The sequence below is a fragment of the Salmo trutta genome, chromosome 18 (assembly GCF_901001165.1).
Source record: "Salmo trutta chromosome 18, fSalTru1.1, whole genome shotgun sequence".
NCBI classification, from domain to species: Eukaryota; Metazoa; Chordata; class Actinopteri; order Salmoniformes; family Salmonidae; genus Salmo; species Salmo trutta.
In genome coordinates this window covers 31,189,805-31,213,163 of record NC_042974.1, presented here as the reverse complement: position 1 = coordinate 31,213,163, position 23,359 = coordinate 31,189,805, and the positions used below count along the sequence as shown (strand labels likewise).

General features: G+C 43.2%; 1 protein-coding gene across 15 annotated transcripts in view; it reads right to left on the bottom strand.

Annotated features, from left to right (window-relative positions):
* The window catches only part of LOC115153192 (potassium voltage-gated channel subfamily KQT member 5), a 170,532-nt gene extending 151,442 nt beyond the window's left edge, over nt 1-19,090 (bottom strand). For 8 of the 15 annotated variants that reach the window (XM_029698368.1, XM_029698366.1, XM_029698371.1 and 5 more), the window contains exon 1: nt 17,606-19,089. In XM_029698368.1, the coding sequence (XP_029554228.1) occupies nt 17,606-18,054 (449 nt within the window). In that variant the 5' untranslated portion in view covers nt 18,055-19,089. Of the gene's footprint in view, nt 1-17,605 lie in introns of all 15 variants that reach the window. The other 7 variants (XM_029698374.1, XM_029698375.1, XM_029698376.1 and 4 more) reach the window with 3 other exon arrangements.
* Between the last annotated feature and the right edge of the window lie 4,269 nt (nt 19,091-23,359).

Genomic DNA, 23,359 nt, shown 5'->3' with positions numbered 1-23,359 from the left:
TGATAAACAGTCCCAGACCATTATTCCTCCTCCACCAAACTTTACGGTTGGCACTAAGCATTCGGGCAGGTAGAGTTCTCCTGGCTTCCACCAAACCCAGATTTGTCCGTCTGACTGCCAAATGGTGAAGCGTGATTCATCACTCCAGAGAACGCGTTTACACCACTCCAGCCGACGCTTAGCATTGCACATGGTGATCTTAAACTTCTGTGCAGCTGCTCGGCCATGGAAACCCATTTCATGAAGCTCCCGACAAATAGTTATTGTGCTGATGTTGCTTCCAGAGGCAGTTTGGAACCCGGTAGTGAGTGTTGCAACACAGGACAGACGATTTTACAAGCTACGCGCTTCAATACTCGGCCTTCCCATTCTGTGAGCTTGAGTGGCCTACCACTTCGCAGCTGAGCCGTTGTTGCTCCTAGACGTTTCCACGTCACAATAACAGCACTTGACCGGGCAGTTCTAGCAGGGCAGAAATTTGACGAACTGACTTGTTGGAAAGGTGGCATCCTATGACGGTTCCACGTTGAAAATCACTGAGCTCTTCAGTAAGGCCATTCTAATGTCAATGTTTGTCGATGGAGATTGCATGGCTGTGTATTCGATTTTATACACCTGTCAGCAAAGGGTGTCGCTAAAATAGCCGAATCCACTCATTTGAAGGGGTGGCCATATACTTTTGTATATATGGTGTACTTCAGTCTGAGACTGCTATTATTGAAGTGATGGTGGTGTGGTGATGTCAAAATGAGGGGTGTTGTACAAAACAAAGTAATCAGAGATTGGATCATCTCTGACCAATCAGAGTATCAAAGCCAATGACGAATTATCAAAACGCAGATTTACCCTCGTGTTCCGTCTCTGGCCCAACCCATCGGTTTCTGGGACCTATCAGACCGTCTGGAATGGATTTCCATTCTACAAATCCTCAGGGAGGTACTCAAAGCCACACTCTTTGCAGAGACGAAACTAACATCCGTGGGTGTGATGTAGGAGTATGGGTAGCCTATCAAGATTCATGTGTTATCGCTATGATTTATCTAATAGCAGAACCAAATGACCTGGATTGCTGTTGAGATTACATTAAAAGTACATGGTGCAAATTATCAATGCCGTTCGAGATTCTGTACAGATTATTACAGAAATTGTGAAGATCTCCACAGACCTGCGATGACCTATGCATGCTATCTTGAACATGCACACTTTATATGATTACATAAGACATTTATAGTTGCAGTAACCTCAAAATGTGGCCATGGATGTGTAGCTCATTCTAAGGTTGAATGTTACATTAGTTTGTGGGATTGCCTTAACTTTAGGCTATTTACTGTATTACAATAGTAATATTCAATTGTGTTTGGTTTTCAATACAACCAAATATCAACATTTAAAGGAGATGTATCTACTGCTTGGACTGTTCCATCTGAGCCACTGGCATAATCCTATTCTTTCACTTTTATTTTTGGTTGAGATGAAGACGTGAATCCAACATATAATTTGTGAACTTGTTCACAAGTTCATAGGCTATTTATTGTATTTCAAAAGTGATATTGAATTGTGTTTGGTTGTCAACGCAACCAAATATCAACATTTGAGGGAGATTTATCTTCTGCTTAGATAGTTCCATCTGTGCCATTTAGTCTGGCTTTAATTCCAGTTTGTCTACAAATGAATAATTCATATGTTGGATTCACATCTCCATATCAACAAAAAAAACAACTTTAAATGCACTTTAAATAAAGTTTGATATGATTTAGTCCTATTTTTCTTATTTGATTTTTGGTTGAAATGGAGACATGAATGCAACATATGAATTATTAACGAAGATTGCATTTGAAATCAACCAAAGCTTGAAACCCTAGGGCTATGTATTGTCTATTTTTTGTTGAATCCTGGTTTGAATAGAAACAATAGCTGTTGATGAATTTGCAAATGCTATACAGTATATAGGCCTAAATAGCATAATTGACGGTATAAGTGATAAAAGTATGGTCACGCCCCGCAACCACAGTGGTGATGAGGCTGGTACTGGGCTCTGGATGAAATCTTCTCTAGGGCGACGGGTTCGCGACTACGGGTTGAAAAATGTTAAATCTGGACATGCACGTGATGACTTCGTTCAATTCCAATGTTTTTCCACGTAGATTCCAGGTCGCACTACGTTGACAGATTACGTTGAAACACGTTGTCTTGACTGTGTGCTTAGGGTCGTTGTCCTGTTGGAAGGTCAACCTTCGCCCCAGTCTGAAGTTCTGAGTGCTCTGGAGCAAGTTTTCTTCAAGGATCTCTCTGTACTTTGCTCCTGTAATATTTGTGTTGTGGAGAAATGACCAGGCAGGAGACGGGAGTACAGTTAGTTTGGTTTAGTCAAATGCACATGCACAATAGTGTGCATGTGCATTTCCTATTAGGTGTAGTAATGTAACACTGCCGTAATACATTACTGCTTAGTAACAGCATAGTAACTAATATAAACAAATGTAGATCACAGATATTACATTCCTCCCCCATAGTGTTTAACTCCAAGAGAACAAGGTAAATATGTTAGGGAACTACTAATGCAATATCTGAACAATGCATTCTTAAACATTTTTCAACTACTGGGCTTGTCACAACGTCGACTGAAGGTGGCGCCTCTCCTCGTTCGGGCGGCGCTCGGCGCTCGTCGTCGCCGGCCTACTAGCTGCCACCGTTCCTCTTTTCATTTTCTTTTGGTTAGGTCTGGTTTATGTGTGCACCTGTATTGTGTTAGATCGTTAGTGGGGGGGTTATTTAGTCTCTCTGTTTAGGTTTGGGGATTGTGCGGGATTGTTTTTGTCTGGTTTGGTTAGGTTGGGGTTTTAGGCATTCCCTCTGCATTTTGTGTATTAAGGCTACGAGTTTTTCTGGGCTGCGCCCCTACTCGGTTTTCGGGCTCTTACTGTATTGGTATTTTTGCCCTGCCTTACATGTTGTTGGCAGTTTGGACTGTTGCCTTTTAAAAACGTGTGTTCATGGACCTTGGTCTCCTGCGCCTGACTTCACCCATCCTGCTGCTTTGAGTTCCCTGACAGGGTTGAAGCAGACTTTTCAGAGCCCAGCACAAATCCAGGGGATTATCCTGCCCCGAAGATGGAATTTGTGTCCTAATAACTAACCCAGGTAAAGTCCTTTTTCTTTCCTTTTTATCTAGGACATATTAAAGTGTTTGTTTGTTTTACTGTCTGTTACCTCCTGAAACAGCTCAACTCACAGGTCAAGCTTTTGAGCTGCCCTTTGCTGTCGAATAGGATATATCCGCTCCCCCTGGGCTTCCGGTGGTGGGCCAGGTTCAGGTGGTAGGTCAGGCTCTGTCTCTCCCGTTCTTCCACAGTCAGGAGAATAGTCCTGGGGGTCGTTATTGTTCTTGTTCTCTTGGCATGACTCTGCTGGGGCGTTGGACCGTAGCAGGTGATACACATGAACGTTGACATGGCGATGACCAATTTGGACTTGGTAAGTCAAAGGTCCTTTGCGTTGCAAGATCACACCTGAGTTCCACAGGCACTTGGGGTGTCTGAAATCATGTACCATCACCCTCTCTCCCTCTTTGAATTCTCTGACAGTCTTTGAGTGTCTGTCATGAGCTTTCTTCTGCTGTAGAGGGTGCTTTGCCACAGTGCTTGACAAGTCTGGTTTCAACAATGTCAGGCGGGTACGTGGTTGGCGTTTCAGAAACAGTTCAGCTGGTGTACATTCCGTTACTGTGTGTGGTGTGTTACGGTAAGTAAACAGGAACCGGGGAAGCCTTTGGTGGGTGGGAACAGACTGAACCTCGAGTCTAGTCCAGGCCTTCTTAAAGGTTTGCACGGCTCTATCCGCTGCTCCGTTTGATGTCAGATGGTAAGGTGCTGACAGGATGTGCCTTACTCCGTTGTTCCTTCAGAAACATTTCAAAATCATTTGACATGAAAGGAGGGCCATTGTCCACTACGAGCTCCTTGACTAGTCCAAAGGATGTGAACAGGTGTCTGAGAAGATTGATGGTCTTCTCAGCTGTGGTCAGTTGAGTAGGGAACACTTCCATCCACTTGGAATGGACATCGACGCCAACAAGGAAATGTTGCTTGTCAATCTCGGCGTAATCCACATGGATGCGTTCCCATGGTGTAGCAGCCCAGGATCATGGATGAAGAGGTGCAGCAGCAGGCTTGTTGCAAACAGCTTCACAAGGTGAGTAGTGGCCTACATGCTGTTGAATGTCCTGATCCAGTCCAGGCCACCACAGATAACTGCGGGCGAGTGCTTTCATTCGAGTGATTCCTGGGTGTACCTCATGCAGGTCAGATAGCAGTCTCCTCTGGAATTTGTGAGGTACCACCACCCTTGATCCCCACAGAACACATCCTTGATCAGTAGACAATTGGTCTTTCTTGTCAATGAATGGACGAAGGTTATCGTCATTTACGAAGGTTGGCCAACTGCCTAATGTTAAGTCCAAGACTTTGGAAAGCACTGGGTCTTTCCTCGTTTCCTCTGCTATGTCTGAAGTAGATATGGGCAGTTCATCGATGAGAGAGATCTGGAAGACTGCTCTATCATCTTCACTGTCGAAGTCACTATTGCATGGTAGTCTTGATAGTGCATCTGCATTTGCGTGATCACTGGATCGTCTGTACTCGATCTCGTAGTCGTAGGCTAGCAATATCAGAGCCCAACGTTGCATTCTAAGTGCAGCATGGCTGATTTTGGTCCAAGGGTGGCCAACAGAGGCTTATGATCTGTCAGCAGTTGTAACTTCCTTCTGTAGAGGTATTTATGAAACTTCTTCACTCCGAATATTATGCTCATGGCTTCCTTCTCAATTTGAGCATCATTTTTCTCAATTGGTGACAGAGTCCATGATGCAAATGCAATAGGGTGTTCTTCACCTGACGGTAGAACATGTGAGATGACGGCTCCTACTCCGTATGGAGATGCATCCCACGCGAGTCTCAGTTTCATCTCTGTGTCGTAGTGGGCAAGCCACTTGCTCTTTAGCAGACACTGTTTGCAAGTCTTGAATGCTTGAATGCTTCTTCGCATTGTGGGGACCAATTCCACTTTGCATCAGCCTGTAGCAATTGGTGAAGCGGATGCAACAATGTGGACAAGTTTGCCACAAACCTTCCGTAATAGTTCAGGAGCTCTGAGATATTTGAGGGTGCTGGTGCGTTTACGATTGCTTCCACCTTGCTGTTGGTTGGGTGCAGTCCTTGTGCATCAATCTTGTATCCGAGATACTCCACTGAGTCCTGGAAGAACTCACACTTGCTGCGTTTCATTCTCACTCCGTACTTCTCCAGTCTTGACATCACTTTGTCCAGCTGACACGAGGATGTCATCCATGAAGCACACAACATTGTCTATACTGTTCTGCCTGCGGCTATGGAACCCTGACCTGTTCACTGTGACTACTATTATTTGACCATGCTGGTCATTTATGAACATTTGAACATCTTGGCCATGTTCTGTTATAATCTCCATCAGGCACAGCCAGAAGAGGACTGGCAGCCCTCATAGCCTGGTTCCTCTCTAGGTTTCTTCCTAGGTTTTGGCCTTTCTAGGGAGTTTTTCCTAGCCACCGTGCTTCTACACCTGCATTGCTTGCTGTTTGGGGTTTTAGGCTGGGTTTCTGTACAGCACTTGGATATATCAGCTGATGTAAGAAGGGCTATATAAATAAATTTGATTTGATTTATACCATCTAAGATCTGACCCATTGTGTGTCGGAATATCACTGGAGTTGTCGAGATTCCATAGGCCAAGCGATTGAATCTAAATAGCCCCTTGTGTGTATTGATGGTCAGATACTGTTCTGACTCCGGATCCAGCTTCAGTTGCTGATAAGCGAATGCCAGGTCCAGCTAACTGAAAACCTTCCCACCAGCTAGAGTGGCAAACAGATCTTCAGCGTTTGGTAGTGGATATTCCTCTGGTAGAATAAAGTGATTTACTGTGACCTTGTAGTCTCCGCACATTCTGACGGTCTTGTCTTTCTTTGGCACTACAACGATCGGAGCGGCCCAGTCGCTCCTCTCTACTTTCGTGATGATGTTATTCTTCTGTAGGCGGTCCAATTCCTTCTTTACTGCTTCCTTAAAAGCATAGGGAACTGGATGTGGTTTGTGAAAGATAGGCTTGGTTCCTTCTTGCACTCTGAGTTTTGCTGTGAAGTCTTGTATTTCGCCGTAGCCATCTTTGAAAAGTTCTTTGTGCTTCTCCAGCATGTTAGTGAGTGTAGCCTGACTCACTGGTTTGTCATTTTTAGACTGAAGATTTCTCCCCAGTTCAACAAATTTCTGCCTAGCGAAGCTGATTTTTCTCCTTTAACAATGACAAGCGGCAGCGTCCACTCCTTCCCCTCATACTGGACTGGTACCTGGATCTGCCCTAACACAGGAATAGTGTCACCAGTGTATGAAGAAAGGCAGATGGACGCTGGCTGAAGAGGGCACTCTTTCAGTTTTTCTTTGTAGTGTCTCTCTGGAACCAGAGATACAGACGCTCCGGTGTCCAGCTGCATTTGTACTGGTTTTCCCGCTAACTCCATGCTGAAATAGATTCCATCTTTTTGCTGTTGAGCTGTGTACACTGAACAGTTCCAATACTGTTTCAGTTGTACCTTCCTCTTCTTGTGCTGCGTCTGACACTTTGTGTGCTCTTGCCGTGCGTTTTGGAGCTTTACATACTCTCTGTAGATGTAGATGTGTCCACACTTTTCATTTTGGAATCAACATTCACTGTGCTGATGATTATCTCCCCCACAACTTAGCTTAGACCTTTGTGATGTGGGCTGCTTTGTTCTTGTGTAACCTTGAGGACAAGACTGAGAAAAGTGTGACTTTTGTGAGCCTTATTCACCACGTGCATCACTGACCTTGTGAACACCTTTCTGACGTTCTACATGTCCCGATAGCTCAATAGTATCCCTGTGGGCAAGCTCGAGTCCAAGTGTGAAATCACAGGCTTTCTTAAAGGTCAGGTCCTTCTCTGACAGAAGCCTTCTGTGATATGCTTCACCTGTGAGACCACATACAAACTTGTCTCGAAGAGCATCATCAAGAAATTGTGCAAACTCACATGTACTTGCCAGCTTTTTCAAAGCAAGGATGTAGTCAGCCATGGTTTCCACTTGACTCTGGTGACGTTGGTAAAATCTGTAACGTTCTGCAATGAGAATTGGCTTAGGCTTCAAATGCCTTGAAAGAGTTTCAGTCAGTTCTGCATAGGTCAACTCCACTGCTTTTATTGGTTCAATGAGACCTTTCAGCAATCCATACTCAGTTGGATCCAAAACACTGAGAAATACGTCTGCTTTCTTTCATCTTTGACTTCATTTGCAGCCAGCCAACGCTCAAAACGCTCTAAATAGGAATCAAAATCCTCTTTTGGAGCATCAAACTCTGGTACTCGACCAATGGTTGCCATTTTCACAGTTAATTGTTCAGTTTCATCATTCCTTGTATTCCTTAATTTTCTGAATTTTCATCTAATTCTTCACTTCAGAAGTTTCTGTAGTTACTTCATTCACTGCACTCATTTGTAATAATGTACACACCGTGTTACGTTTCTTCTTCCTTTTTATTTTTATTTTTCACAATAATTCTCCACTGAGATCGCCAAATTTCAATGGGTTCAATTACAGTGTTTTTTATTTAACCACCAGAGGGCAGTGTCGCTATTCTGGACTCCAATAGGCTTGCTACTTGGCAGCTCCTGAACACTGTACCTACTAGCAGTGCCTTTTCTACTGCCGAAAAAAATAATTAAAATACCTGACGATTGACATAATTATTTTGAGTCTCATTACTCACGCAACATTCTTCCCTTCAAGCAATGTCCGTTTAAGAAGCTTAATCACCTCGTCGCCACTGCAATATTTGTGTTGTGGAGAAATGACCAGGCAGGAGACGGGAGTAAAGTTAGTTTTGTTTAGTCAAAAACTCTAGTGCTCTCCAGTCCCCGGCACAATAGTGTGCATGTGCATTTCCTATTAGGTGTAGTAACGTAACACTGCCGTAATACATTTCTGCTTAGTAACAGCATAGTAACTAATATAAACAGATGTAGATCACGGATACTACAGCCCCGTTCATCTTTCCCTCGACCCTGACTAGTCTCTATGTCCCTGCCACTGAAAAACATCCCCACAGCATGATGCTGCCACCACCATGCTTCACCGTAGGGATGGTGCCAGGTTTTCTCCAGACATTACGCTTGGCATTCAGGCCAAAGAGTTCAATCTTGGTTTCATCAGACCAGAGAATCTTGTTTCTCATGGTCTGAGAGTCTTTAGGTGCCATTTGGCAAACTCCAAGCGGGTTGCCATGTGCCTTTTACTGAGGAGTGGCTTCCGTCTGGCCACTCTACCATAAAGGCCTGATTGGTGGAGGGCTGCAGAGATGATTGCCCTTCTGGAAGGTTCTTCTATCTCCAATCAAGTTGTAGAAACATCTCAAGGATGATCAAGGGAAACAGGATGCCCCTGAGCTCAATTTTGACTCTCATAGAAAAGGGTCTGAATACTTATGTAAATAAGATATTCATTTTTTTATTCATAATAAATTAGCTACAATTTCTAACAACCTGTTGTTGTTTTGTCATTATGGGTTATTGTGTGTAGATTGATGAGGAAAATTGTTTATTTCATTCATTTTAGAATAGGGTTGTAACGTCACAAAATGTGGAAAAATGTAAGGGGTCTGAATACTTTCCGAATGAACTGCATGTATGTCCATTTCTTGTGGTGCATTGTGAGGCTCAGTAACGGTGTGTGGGTAAAATTACCATGGAAACCGTGCCAGATTATGTGTTGTGATAATTGCGTTGTTTGCTCTATAACCTGTTAGTTCATATTTTTTTACACTTCAGTCATTTAGCAGACGCTCTTATCCAGAGCAACTTACAGTAGTGAATGTATACATTTCATACATTTTTTTCCCGTACTGGTCCCCCGTGGGAATCAAACCCACAACGCTGGCGTTGCAAACACCATGTTCTACCAACTGAGCCACACGGGACTCATATGCTTTGACACAGTGGCAGAATAAAGAGAGCAACATCTGTGCAGTGAAGTCCACAAAACATATTGCATGTAGCAAACAGTTACATGACCTACAGCAAGTTAATGTTTCCAACATTTAACAACTATTGATTTAGAGTTACCGCAAGACGCAAAGAAAACAGGCGCTGACTCCACAATTCCAGCACCATTTCAACTTCAACATCATCTAAATCACCTATGCTTAGTCTAACACAGTGACAAATAAAAACTTTTTAGTCCAATCAACGTAAGCTAAATATGATGTGTGTGTGTGTGTGTGTGTGTGTGTGTGTGTGTGTGTGTGTGTGTGTGTGTGTGTGTGTGTGTGTGTGTGTGTGTGTGTGTGTGTGTGTGTGTGTGTGTGTGTGTGTGTGTGTGTGTGTGTGTGTGTGTGTCAAATCAAATTGTATTGGTCACATACACATATTTAGCAGACGTTATTGCGGGTGTAGTGAAGTGCTTGTGTTCCTAGCTCCAACAGTGCAGTAATATCTAACAATTCACAACAATACCCACAAATCTAGAAGTAAAATAATGGAATTAAGAAATGTATAAATATTAGGACGAGCAATGTCGGAGTGGCATTGACTACAGTAGAATAGAATACAGTATGTACATTAAATTAGTAAAGCAGTATGTAAACACTATTAAAGTGACTAGTGTTCCATTATTAAAGTGACCAGTGATTCCATGACTAAGCACATAGGGCAGCAGCCTCTAAGGTGCAGGGTTGAGTAACCGGGTGGTAGTAGGCTAGTGATGGCTATTTAACAGTCTGATGGCCTTGAGATAGAAGCAGTTTTTTAGTCTCTCAGTCCCATCTTTAATGTATCTGTACTGACCTCGCCTTCTGGATGGTAGCGGGGTGAACAGGCCGTAGCTCGGGTGGTTGATGTCCTTCATGATCTTTTTGGCCTCCCTGTGACGGGTGCTGTAGGTGTCCTGGAGGGCAGGAAGTGTGCCCCCGGTGATGCGTTGGGCAGACCGCACCACCCTCTGGAGAGCCCTGCGGTTGTGGGCAGTGCAGTTGCCGTACCAGGCGGTGATACAGCCTGACAGGACGCTCTCAATTGTGCAGCTGTAAACATTTGACGATCTTAGGGGCCAAGCCAAAAGTCTTCAGCCTATATTGCGCTGTTGCGCCTTTTTCACCACACTGTCTGTGTGGGTGGACCATTTCAGATCGTCAGTGATGTGTACGCCGAGGAACTTGAAGCTTTCCACCTTCTCCACTGTGGTCCCATCAATGTGGATAGGAGCGTGCTCCCTCTGCTTTTTCCTGAAGTCCACGATCAGCTCCTTCGTTTTGTTGACGTTGAGGGAGAGGCTATTTTCCTGGCACCACTCACCTCCCTGTAGGCTGTCTCGTCATTGTTGGTAATCAGGCCTACTATGGTTGTGTCGTCTACAAACTTGATTGAGTTGGAGGCATGTGTGCCACGCAGTCATGGGTGAACAGGGAGTACAGGAGGGGGCTGAATATGCACTCTTGTGGGGCCCCTGTGTTGAGGATCAGTGAAGTGGAGGTGTTGTTTCCTACACTCACCACCTGGGGGCGGCCCGTCAGGAAGTCCAGGACCCAGTTGCACAGGGCAGGGTTCAAACCCAGGGCCCCGAGCTTGATGATGAGCTTGGAGGGTACTATGGTGTTGGAGGCTGAGATGTAGTCAATCAACAGCATTCTAACATAGGTATTCCTCTTGTCCAGGTCGGATAGGGCAATGTGCAGTGCAATGGTGATTGCATCATCTGTGGATCAATTGTGGCGCTAAGAAAAATTGAAGTGGGTCTAGGGAGTCATTTAAGGTAGAGGTGATATGATCCTTAACTAGCCTCTCAGAGCACTTCATGATGACAGAAGTGAGTGCTATGTCATTTAGTTTAGTTACCTTTGCTTTCTTGGGTACAGAAACAATGGTGGACATCTTGAAGCAAGAGGGGACAGCAGACTGGGATAGGGAGAGATTGAATATGTCCGTAAACACTCCAGCCAGCTGGTCTGCGCATGCTCTGAGGACGCGGCTAGGGATGCCGTCTGGGCCGGCAGCCTTGCAAAGGTTAACACGCTTAAATGTCTTACTCACGTCGGCCACGGAGAACGAGAGCCCACAGTCCTTGGGAGCGGGCCAAGTCGATGGCACTGTGTTATCCTCAAAGCAGTCAAAGAAGGTGTTTAGCTTGTCTGGGAGCAAGACGTCGGTGACCCCGATGTGGCTGATATTCCCTTTGTAATCTGTGATTGTCTGTAGACCCTGCCACATACGTCTCATGTCTAAGTCATTGAATTGCGACTCCACTTTGTCTCTGTACTGACGGTTTGCCTGTTTGATTGCCTTACGGAGGGAAAAACTACACTGTTTGTATTCAACCATAATCTCAGTCACATTGCCATGGTTAAATGCGGTGGTTTGCGGTTTCAGTTTAGCGCGAATGCTGCCATCTATCCACAGTTTCTTGTTTGGGTAGGCTTTAATAGTCACAGAGGGAACAGCATTTCCTATACACTTCCTGATGAACTCAGTCACCGTGTCCATGTATACATCAATGTTAACATATCCCAGTTCGTGTGATCAAAAACAATCTTGAAGCATGGATTCCAATCGGTCAGATCAGCGTTGAATAGAACTTAGCACAGGTACTTCCTGTTTGAGTTTCTGCCTATAGGAAGGGAGGAGCAAAATGGAGTCATGATCTGATTTGCCAAAGGGAGGAGGGAGGGCCTCGTAGGCATCCCGGAAAAGAGAATAGCAGTAGTAGAGTGTTTGTGTGTGAGTGTGCATGCATGTTGACTCACCCTACTTGTAGAGAAACGCCAATGCCATCCTCTTTCATGTTGCCTGAATGGTCTATGACTCTGCCATCCAGTACAAGCTGTTATTTTTTGTTGTCCTAGGCTACCTGGCTAAAATGCTTGCTCGCGAGACTAACTTCCTTTCATAGGCAAACGATGTGCCAGGCCAGCTCGTTAACATTTGCCAGCCAACTAAATCTAGCTACATGTTGAACTTACAGTAAAACCGCAAGTCCAAATCTCTATCTCAATCCATAGCTTATTTAGGAAAGGGATGATTTTAGCTAGCTAACTGGCCACCGGAGGACAACAACACAACGAGATGCAACAATTCAAGTTTTCTGTCAATGACATTTGGCTTCTAATGTAATGTGACTGGTGTGAAGCCAAATCCAAACTGGCTTCCTTGACACATTTGTTTGGTGCGCCAGGACCATTCACAGCTGAGCTCACTCAGTTTAGCTCAACGCTGATTGGCTATTATTTAAAAAAATGTATCAAGGGAGGCGAAATGCTCGCTGGCTTCCCTAGCATCCAGTGCTACGTCTGCAACAATGTCATACTCTTTTTGACCCGACAGCATAGATAGGCTACACATACAGAGACAGAGGGATCTGTTACGTTCGCTTGGATGCCTTTCTCCAGGAGACACATTCAGCCTCTTGTGAATTGAAGGAAATGTATGAAACACAGAGAAATTAAAGAAAAATTACTTTGTATGTTTTTTTTTCTTGGTCATTTTTTGGGGGAAGCCTGGCTTCCCTTGGCATCAATGAATAAACGCCACTTGTGAGGCTGCGTTGTGGTCAGGGCAGATGTAAGGACTTAACCCCGGTGACCCTGCTGTCCCGCCTGAACAAATAAACCATCAACATCCTGCTTCACAGCCCTCGCCGTCCCCCATCTTACCCAACCTGACAGCTCCATTACCTCCTTCACATACTCCTCCCTACACTCCACGGCCACAAATCAGCTGAAGTGTTACGAGACTATTTTAACTTAAATCAAATAAAAAGTCAGCACAAATAAGTGTGTGTGTGTGTGTGTGTGTGTGTGTGTGTGTGTGTGTGTGTGTGTGTGTGTGTGTGTGTGTGTGTGTGTGTGTGTGTGTGTGTGTGTGTGGTTTTGCTATCCTTGTGGGGACCAGAAGTCCTCACAAGGATACTAAATCAACGAAATGTGGATAAGTGGGAACATTTCGCCGGTCCCCACAAGGAAAAAGGCTATTTTAGGATTAAGTACCTTGTTAAGGGCACATCAATAGATTTTTACCTTGTCAGCTCAGGTATTCAAACCAGAAACATTTCAGTTACTGGCCCAATACTCTAACCATTAGGCTAAACCTACTGAGTCTACCTATAATGTAATTTACTGTTTCAGATCCCATGATGAGAAATTAGATCTCTAACTTTGACTAAAGGAGTCTGATAACATAAAATAGGATTTCTCAACCCGAACTGTACCAAGTACGGTTATGTGCACACAATAATAGTTTGATTTAAACGTTTACATGCTTAGCAAGAAGAATGATTACCCTAATAGTACTGTTTACATGGATACATCTGAAATCAGGTTTCCTGATGGGAGTTTGATAAATGCAGAAAATCGCCAATCAAAATAACAATTTTACCACGACGACAAACTATTTCTGTATGGACCTCACTTTGTGCATAAGGGCATTGTCATGCTGAAACAGGAAAGGGGCTTCCTAAACTGTTGCCACAAAGTTGGAAGCACAGAATCGTCTAGAATGTCATTGTATGCTGTAGCATAAAGATTTCCCTTCACTGGAACTAAGGGGCCTAGCCCGAAACATGATAAACAGTCCCAGACCATTATTCCTCCTCCACCAAACTTTACGGTTGGCACTAAGCATTCGGGCAGGTAGAGTTCTCCTGGCTTCCACCAAACCCAGATTTGTCCGTCTGACTGCCAAATGGTGAAGCGTGATTCATCACTCCAGAGAACGCGTTTACACCACTCCAGCCGACGCTTAGCATTGCACATGGTGATCTTAAACTTCTGTGCAGCTGCTCGGCCATGGAAACCCATTTCATGAAGCTCCCGACAAATAGTTATTGTGCTGATGTTGCTTCCAGAGGCAGTTTGGAACCCGGTAGTGAGTGTTGCAACACAGGACAGACGATTTTACAAGCTACGCGCTTCAATACTCGGCCTTCCCATTCTGTGAGCTTGAGTGGCCTACCACTTCGCAGCTGAGCCGTTGTTGCTCCTAGACGTTTCCACGTCACAATAACAGCACTTGACCGGGCAGTTCTAGCAGGGCAGAAATTTGACGAACTGACTTGTTGGAAAGGTGGCATCCTATGACGGTTCCACGTTGAAAATCACTGAGCTCTTCAGTAAGGCCATTCTAATGTCAATGTTTGTCGATGGAGATTGCATGGCTGTGTATTCGATTTTATACACCTGTCAGCAAAGGGTGTCGCTAAAATAGCCGAATCCACTCATTTGAAGGGGTGGCCATATACTTTTGTATATATGGTGTACTTCAGTCTGAGACTGCTATTATTGAAGTGATGGTGGTGTGGTGATGTCAAAATGAGGGGTGTTGTACAAAACAAAGTAATCAGAGATTGGATCATCTCTGACCAATCAGAGTATCAAAGCCAATGACGAATTATCAAAACGCAGATTTACCCTCGTGTTCCGTCTCTGGCCCAACCCATCGGTTTCTGGGACCTATCAGACCGTCTGGAATGGATTTCCATTCTACAAATCCTCAGGGAGGTACTCAAAGCCACACTCTTTGCAGAGACGAAACTAACATCCGTGGGTGTGATGTAGGAGTATGGGTAGCCTATCAAGATTCATGTGTTATCGCTATGATTTATCTAATAGCAGAACCAAATGACCTGGATTGCTGTTGAGATTACATTAAAAGTACATGGTGCAAATTATCAATGCCGTTCGAGATTCTGTACAGATTATTACAGAAATTGTGAAGATCTCCACAGACCTGCGATGACCTATGCATGCTATCTTGAACATGCACACTTTATATGATTACATAAGACATTTATAGTTGCAGTAACCTCAAAATGTGGCCATGGATGTGTAGCTCATTCTAAGGTTGAATGTTACATTAGTTTGTGGGATTGCCTTAACTTTAGGCTATTTACTGTATTACAATAGTAATATTCAATTGTGTTTGGTTTTCAATACAACCAAATATCAACATTTAAAGGAGATGTATCTACTGCTTGGACTGTTCCATCTGAGCCACTGGCATAATCCTATTCTTTCACTTTTATTTTTGGTTGAGATGAAGACGTGAATCCAACATATAATTTGTGAACTTGTTCACAAGTTCATAGGCTATTTATTGTATTTCAAAAGTGATATTGAATTGTGTTTGGTTGTCAACGCAACCAAATATCAACATTTGAGGGAGATTTATCTTCTGCTTAGATAGTTCCATCTGTGCCATTTAGTCTGGCTTTAATTCCAGTTTGTCTACAAATGAATAATTCATATGTTGGATTCACATCTCCATATCAACAAAAAAAACAACTTTAAATGCACTTTAAATAAAGTTTGATATGATTTAGTCCTATTTTTCTTATTTGATTTTTGGTTGAAATGGAGACATGAATGCAACATATGAATTATTAACGAAGATTGCATTTGAAATCAACCAAAGCTTGAAACCCTAGGGCTATGTATTGTCTATTTTTTGTTGAATCCTGGTTTGAATAGAAACAATAGCTGTTGATGAATTTGCAAATGCTATACAGTATATAGGCCTAAATAGCATAATTGACGGTATAAGTGATAAAAGTATGGTCACGCCCCGCAACCACAGTGGTGATGAGGCTGGTACTGGGCTCTGGATGAAATCTTCTCTAGGGCGACGGGTTCGCGACTACGGGTTGAAAAATGTTAAATCTGGACATGCACGTGATGACTTCGTTCAATTCCAATGTTTTTCCACGTAGATTCCAGGTCGCACTACGTTGACAGATTACGTTGAAACAACACTGATTCAACCAATTTGTGCCCAGTGAGATACTTCCACTTTTTCCGAACTCACTTCACATGCGCAGAGGAAAGTTTACGCTGCTGGTGCTGGCACATGCGCAGATGAAATACACCGCTGGATATCTGATTAATCTGTTTACATGTCCTAATCATTTGAAAGATTGTCCAGAAAACCAGGTGTTTCAATCGCCGTATGCTTACTTCAATTATGACTTTACGCCGATTAAGATGAGCAGAGTAAGGTGTTTACATGACTAATACCATACGTGGCCTACTACCATAATCAGTTTAATACCGAGTGATTAGTGTGCATGTAAACATACTTCTAAGGCACTACTCTACACAGCAGCATCCAACTGTTACAATGAAACCATCCAGACAAGGCACTTGGACACACACACACCAGTATGATTTATATGATTCATTTGCACTGTAAAAAAAGAAAAAACACCTCGGGTGGCGCAGTGGTCTAAGGCACTGCATCTCAGTGCAAGAGGCTTCACTATTGTCCCTGGTTCAATTCCAGGCTGTATCACATCTGGCCATAATTGGGCGGTCCACAATTGGCCCCGCGTGTCCCGGGGTAGGCCGTCATTGTAAATAAATAAAAAATTCTTGACTGACTTGCCTAGTTAACTAAAGGTTATATTTAGTTGTTTCAACTAATTATTACTAAGTGACTGATTCCACAGCCTTTTTTTGTTTAAACTTTTCGGTCCAGGTGTTAGCTGAACTCCCAAAAATTGTTGGACTAAACTTAGCTCTGTAAATTTTAAATGGCGTGTTTGCTCAATTTGTCTCATAAAGTATGTTCATTCTACAATTAATTATTATTTGGGCATCTTAACTAAATAAGGCTGTGCAACTGGTTACACATACAGTGCTTTTAACATAGAACATGGATATTTGATACACATTGACATTTTCCATGTATACAGTAAATTGTATTACTCACCTGGGATTTGAACTCCCGACCACTTGGTTCGTTCTAATCTTCCTGCTATGCCACTATGTCAGTGTCAATGATCAGATAATCTGTCTATTCCCTCATCATTGATTTGCTTTACTTATTTATTTTTTTTTTTTTGGGGGGGGGGTGTGTATAGTTGCCTAATGTTGGTAGGGCATAGTACTCTGTTTTAATGTTACTCCATAATGTTCTCCTTAATTTAGTTTTTCTTGAGTGTACTTTTAGCAGAGCTTAGATTTACTTTGAACTGCAAAGTGTAGCCATACAGGTGAAATCAGTTGTTTACACAGTGGCATAGCAGAAAGATTGGAATGCTGTGAACCAATAGGTTGTGTGTGCCCAGTTGAGAACATGTTGAATAATAATTACTGTATAAATGAACATGCACAATGTAATCATGTGTGTCAAATATGTACATTGAAAATATTGTATGTTAAAAGCACGGTATGTATAACTACTTTTTTGTGTAAAATGGATAAATGAGACAATTTGAGCAAACAGATCATTTTAAATTGACTGAATGTTTGCCTAGATTTTCTCATTTTGAAGCTACGCTTGGGCCAATTAAAAATGTTCAGTTAACACTTTGACAAAAAAATGGAATAACGATTTTTATTTTTTTACATTGTGGTTCTGGTTGCCTACACTTCACCTGGACAAAACCTCTAATCATTCCCTTTCCCCTATGTAGCTTTGTGCGCTGGAAGAATTCCCAGCAACAGGTGACTGATTTAGTACCCTGCCATAAAAGTACTGTTTAAATCTGTTTAGATTACATGATAACAGCTCGTATACTCACACGAAGGCGTGATAGATGAACGCCCATGCTCTGGGTCTCTCCAGCACATTGTAGAGGTAATTCTGCAGACGCCGGTAGCGCACATTCCTGCGCCCGCTCTGCGCGCTGTAGATGAGCGGCTTCCCGAGCAAACTCAACCGGGCGCCCTTTTGCCTCTCCGCGCCGTCTGCACCTGCCGGGCCCAGCGAAAACATCCCGTCTCCGACTCGAACCGCGTTGTTCATCATCCTCCGTCCAGACTCCACATCTTTCAACCCGTAGTCCTGAGCCCGACGCCCTGGAGAGGTTTTCATCCAGAGCCCAGTACCGGCCTCATCGGCACTGTGGTTGCGGGGCATGGCATCACCAACGCCGGCTGGGGATGTGCAGCTAGTACCGGGGACGTGCACATAGAGTGTAGATGAGTTTGCACAAAGGTGTAGGAAAGAAAACCATACGGCTATATTCATGAATTAATTGAAATAACTATAATTAACACTACGCTATTTTATGGTCTCATCCTCTATCTCGGTGGTCTGTCTACTGTGGTTCGGTGCGGTAAGTAGAATTCTGGGGTTTGGAGACTTCTGTGCCCACGGCGCTTTGGCCATCTGTGTGAGGCGCGAAAGAGCAGGGTTATGAAGGAGTGTCAACGACTCCCGGACAGAAATTTGGCGAGGGGAGGAAATCACCCGACACTAACTCCCTCCCCCCTTCTCTTTCTCTGACTTCGATATGTAATATCCACGCGGCTCAGGATTTGCACAGACAGACAAGAACCAGGTGCGAGCTTGCTTTCCGAATTGTGGCACTTTGTTTGGTTCTTCAATGCGCGCGTCTTCATTCATGGCACGGGAGTTGTCTAGGATGTTTAATCACTCAGAAACCAAGTATGTGGCATTAGAGAGCACCAACAATCCCATGGCTACCAGGGAATCGATGTGACGCTTCAGCAGAGCCGTGTGACATGCATGTGCAGTGCTGAGGAAAACCTATTCAGGATAAGTGTAATAATCTGTATTCTGAAACACTGCCTCGATATAATCACCCACTGCGACCTCACTTCAAAAATATCAACGGGCTCCTGTGGAATGAGCTCCAATTAAGCGCGCGTAGGCTTTTACACTTCCATTTTATTAAAGGCCGGTGAACAAGCGGTCATCCAAAACAAGAAACTAACTCGCGTCAAAAGCAGATGTACACATCGGGTAAATCCAGTTCATCACTGTCCTCCCTCCTACTCACGATGTCCCAGATTGTCGGACTGTAGATTATCTTGTAGCGCTGAATATGGGCATTGACAATTACAACGAGATTCATCCGTGGCCAAAGTGTCGTCGGTCTGATGGCACTTTTCGGTTACTTTCGTTTCCAACGCGATTTTCTGTCCTAATTTTTCGTTTATGTAAATACGTTAATTTGATCTTTTTGCGCTTGTGACTCTAGGTCACACTCTTCACAGGCAACAGGGGTTCTGTCCGACCACGTGATCTCAAGTGAAACACACACACACACACACCTTATACATTGTAGCCTATTAGGCCTATGCAGCGGGATAAAACAAACTACCCACTGGGCAAAAACTTTTTTGTTCAGGTCATTTCAACAACAAAAATGCAATGTGATGACGTTGATGAAAAGCTGATTGGATTTGCAAAAAGTCATCAACCTAAGGGAATTTTGTATTTTTTTCCCACCCAACTTTTAAACTAAATCCAATGTCATGGTGGCATTTGTTGAATTCACGTTGAATCCACGTTAGTTGACAACTTAACCAAATGTAAATAGAGTTGATCTGACATCTGTGCTCAGTGGGTATAGCCTGCACTCTCATTGAAAAACTTTTCAATTGCACATGGACTATGTCAGGGCAGGGAAATATTTGAAATCATATTCATTCTGAAAAAAAGAAACCATAGACAGTCCTAAAAAATCGAAACGTTTCGTAGCCTATGTTATACAGTACTGCAGACAGTGCAGATGCTGTATGTAAAGCAATTACAGAGCAACCTAACCTACATTAGCTTTAAAATGCAGTGATGTATTGTAGGCCTATATGTCATGTAGCCTATATATAAACTATTTGACACAATTCCGTTATCTATACCCAGGGAAGCACCAGTGAGGTGCCTCGAGGTACATTTCTGACAGCTCTCTTAGTAAATTAAAACCTCACTATCAATTCATCTAATTGCTCTCTAAAAGCCTCCTTATTTGGTTAAAACAGAGAGTGAGAGACCTCATCTCCAATAAGATCTCTCTCTCACTCTGAATTCAAAGGGATTTATTGGCATGGGAAACACTGCCAAAGCAAATTAAAACAGAGAGTGAGAGACCTCATCTCCAATAAGATCTCTCTCTCACTCTGAATTCAAAGGGATTTATTGGCATGGGAAACACTGCCAAAGCAAATTAAAACAGAGAGTGAGAGACCTCATCTCCAATAAGATCTCTCTCTCACTCTGAATTCAAAGGGATTTATTGGCATGGGAAACACTGCCAAAGCAAATTAAAACAGAGAGTGAGAGACCTCATCTCCAATAAGATCTCTCTCTCACTCTGAATTCAAAGGGATTTATTGGCATGGGAAACACTGCCAAAGCAAATTAAAACAGAGAGTGAGAGACCTCATCTCCAATAAGATCTCTCTCTCACTCTGAATTCAAAGGGATTTATTGGCATGGGAAACACTGCCAAAGCAAATTAAAACAGAGAGTGAGAGACCTCATCTCCAATAAGATCTCTCTCTCACTCTGAATTCAAAGGGATTTATTGGCATGGGAAACACTGCCAAAGCAAATTAAAACAGAGAGTGAGAGACCTCATCTCCAATAAGATCTCTCTCTCACTCTGAATTCAAAGGGATTTATTGGCATGGGAAACACTGCCAAAGCAAATTAAAACAGAGAGTGAGAGACCTCATCTCCAATAAGATCTCTCTCTCACTCTGAATTCAAAGGGATTTATTGGCATGGGAAACACTGCCAAAGCAAATTAAAACAGAGAGTGAGAGACCTCATCTCCAATAAGATCTCTCTCTCACTCTGAATTCAAAGGGATTTATTGGCATGGGAAACACTGCCAAAGCAAATTAAAACAGAGAGTGAGAGACCTCATCTCCAATAAGATCTCTCTCTCACTCTGAATTCAAAGGGATTTATTGGCATGGGAAACACTGCCAAAGCAAATTAAAACAGAGAGTGAGAGACCTCATCTCCAATAAGATCTCTCTCTCACTCTGAATTCAAAGGGATTTATTGGCATGGGAAACACTGCCAAAGCAAATTAAAACAGAGAGTGAGAGACCTCATCTCCAATAAGATCTCTCTCTCACTCTGAATTCAAAGGGATTTATTGGCATGGGAAACACTGCCAAAGCAAATTAAAACAGAGAGTGAGAGACCTCATCTCCAATAAGATCTCTCTCTCACTCTGAATTCAAAGGGATTTATTGGCATGGGAAACACTGCCAAAGCAAATTAAAACAGAGAGTGAGAGACCTCATCTCCAATAAGATCTCTCTCTCACTCTGAATTCAAAGGGATTTATTGGCATGGGAAACACTGCCAAAGCAAATTAAAACAGAGAGTGAGAGACCTCATCTCCAATAAGATCTCTCTCTCACTCTGAATTCAAAGGGATTTATTGGCATGGGAAACACTGCCAAAGCAAATTAAAACAGAGAGTGAGAGACCTCATCTCCAATAAGATCTCTCTCTCACTCTGAATTCAAAGGGATTTATTGGCATGGGAAACACTGCCAAAGCAAATGGAATAGACAACAAACAAAAGGGAAATGAACAAGGGAAACATTAGTAAACAAGTTTTAAGAGAAAATAGACATTTCAAATGTTATTTTCTTGGCTATGTACAGTGTTGTAACAATATGCAAGTAGTTATTATTTATATTTCTAAACAGATAAAGTGTAGCTCAGTTTCCACCTAATTCTGTGGGCAGTGGGCACAGAGCATGTCATCCTTCAAGAGCCAGTCTGTACATGCTCACTGAGTCTGTACATAGTCAAGGATTTTCTTAATGTAGGGTCAGTCACAGTGGTCAGGTATTCTGCCACTGTGTACTCTTTGTTTAGGGCCAGATAGCATTCCAATTTACTCTGTGTTTTGGTTGATTCTATCCAGTGTGTAAAATAGTTCTCTTTTTGCTTTCTCATAATTTGGTTGGGTCTAAATGTGTTACTGTCCTGGGTCTGTGGGGTCTGTTTGTGTTTGAACAGATCCCCAGAACAGGCTGGCTGAGGGGACTCTTCTCTGGGTTCATTGCATCTCTCTCTCTCTCTCTCTCTCACACACACACACACACACACACACACACACACACACACACACACACACACACACACACACACACACACACACACACACACACACACACACACACACACACACTCTATCCAAACATTATATTGCACCCTTACTCTTTTCAAATACAATGGAAAGAAGACAGGGTATGTGTCCCTGAAATGAATCTCTTAGACTAAGAATAGAGTTACCATTTGGCCCACAGGCATCCTTATGACAGGACATCAAACACCAGATGAATAAATACAATGGATTTGAGAGGAGACTTGGCTAGAAGAGCTGTGTGTGTGTGTGTGTGTGTGTGTGTGTGTGTGTGTGTGTGTGTGTGTGTGTGTGTGCATACATGCATTTGCTGTGTTTATGTTGGATGAGGGAGCTCTATGGACAGGGTGTCGACGAAGATGATGTCTTTCAGGCTTTACTGATAGGCCGTTACTGAGCTATATCCCCTGCCTCTCTCAGCAGGGCAGAAGTCATCCTCCTGTTCCCCAACATCAGTGAGGCCCTTATTCTGTCTTTTTAGTATCTTGAATCTGCTGTCTTCGTTGTAATATAAGTACCTCCTCTAGTGGTGACAGGTTGACATCACAAGCTGTCTTTTTTGGGGGGGGGGCTCGGGTATGAAAGTCCACATTTGACTTTTGCTCTACTGTTACAATTGTCATTTAATCATGGACGCATTCAAGGGATAAGAGTGATAAAGACGTCTTTAGAAAGGTCTAATTAAATAGGTAAATCCACTCATGAAACTGCAATAGAGGTAATTAAACTCGCACACAATTAAATTCTCCCTTCACAGCAGAGTCCAAACATAGAAGCATACATGAACTCAGTTGTAAGTCATAGCCTTGTAGGATCTATCAGCAATTCATCTCCTTTTATACTGCTTTATAAAATCAATGCTTCTGCAAAAGGAATTAGCTGATCCACCATTTTGGAAAACAATGCTATTAACAGCACAAATCTTTCAACCATTGGGCCTAAAACAGTATATGGGGAGTCTAACAGAGCTACAAGACTAGGCCTATACAGAGAGCGCGGAGATAGAGAGAGACAGAGGGCGATGGGGGTGAAGAAAAGAGAGTGGAAAAGTGATAGAGAGAAAGAGAGAAAGAGCAAATGTGCTACAGACAGAGAGAGCGAGAACAATGAGAGGCCAGTTTGGTTTATGGGACGTTTAGGCCTCTCTTCCTCCTGTGCAGTATTTTTCTTCAGAGCTGCCGGAGCATGGCACAGCTATGAGGCATAGCGTGAGGCCAGACAAACGCCCCCGTAACGCGGGCCGTAAAAATACTGAGGAGATTACATGGCTATCGGGATCAAGGCTGCGCCCCATGAGTAATGAGTCTTTAAATATAAGCAGTGGATGCTAGTGGGAGATGAGCTCCAGTCTTGACATGCTTCTTAGCATATTTGCTAGAGCCCAGGTATAAATCAGATTCCTTTTAAATAGAT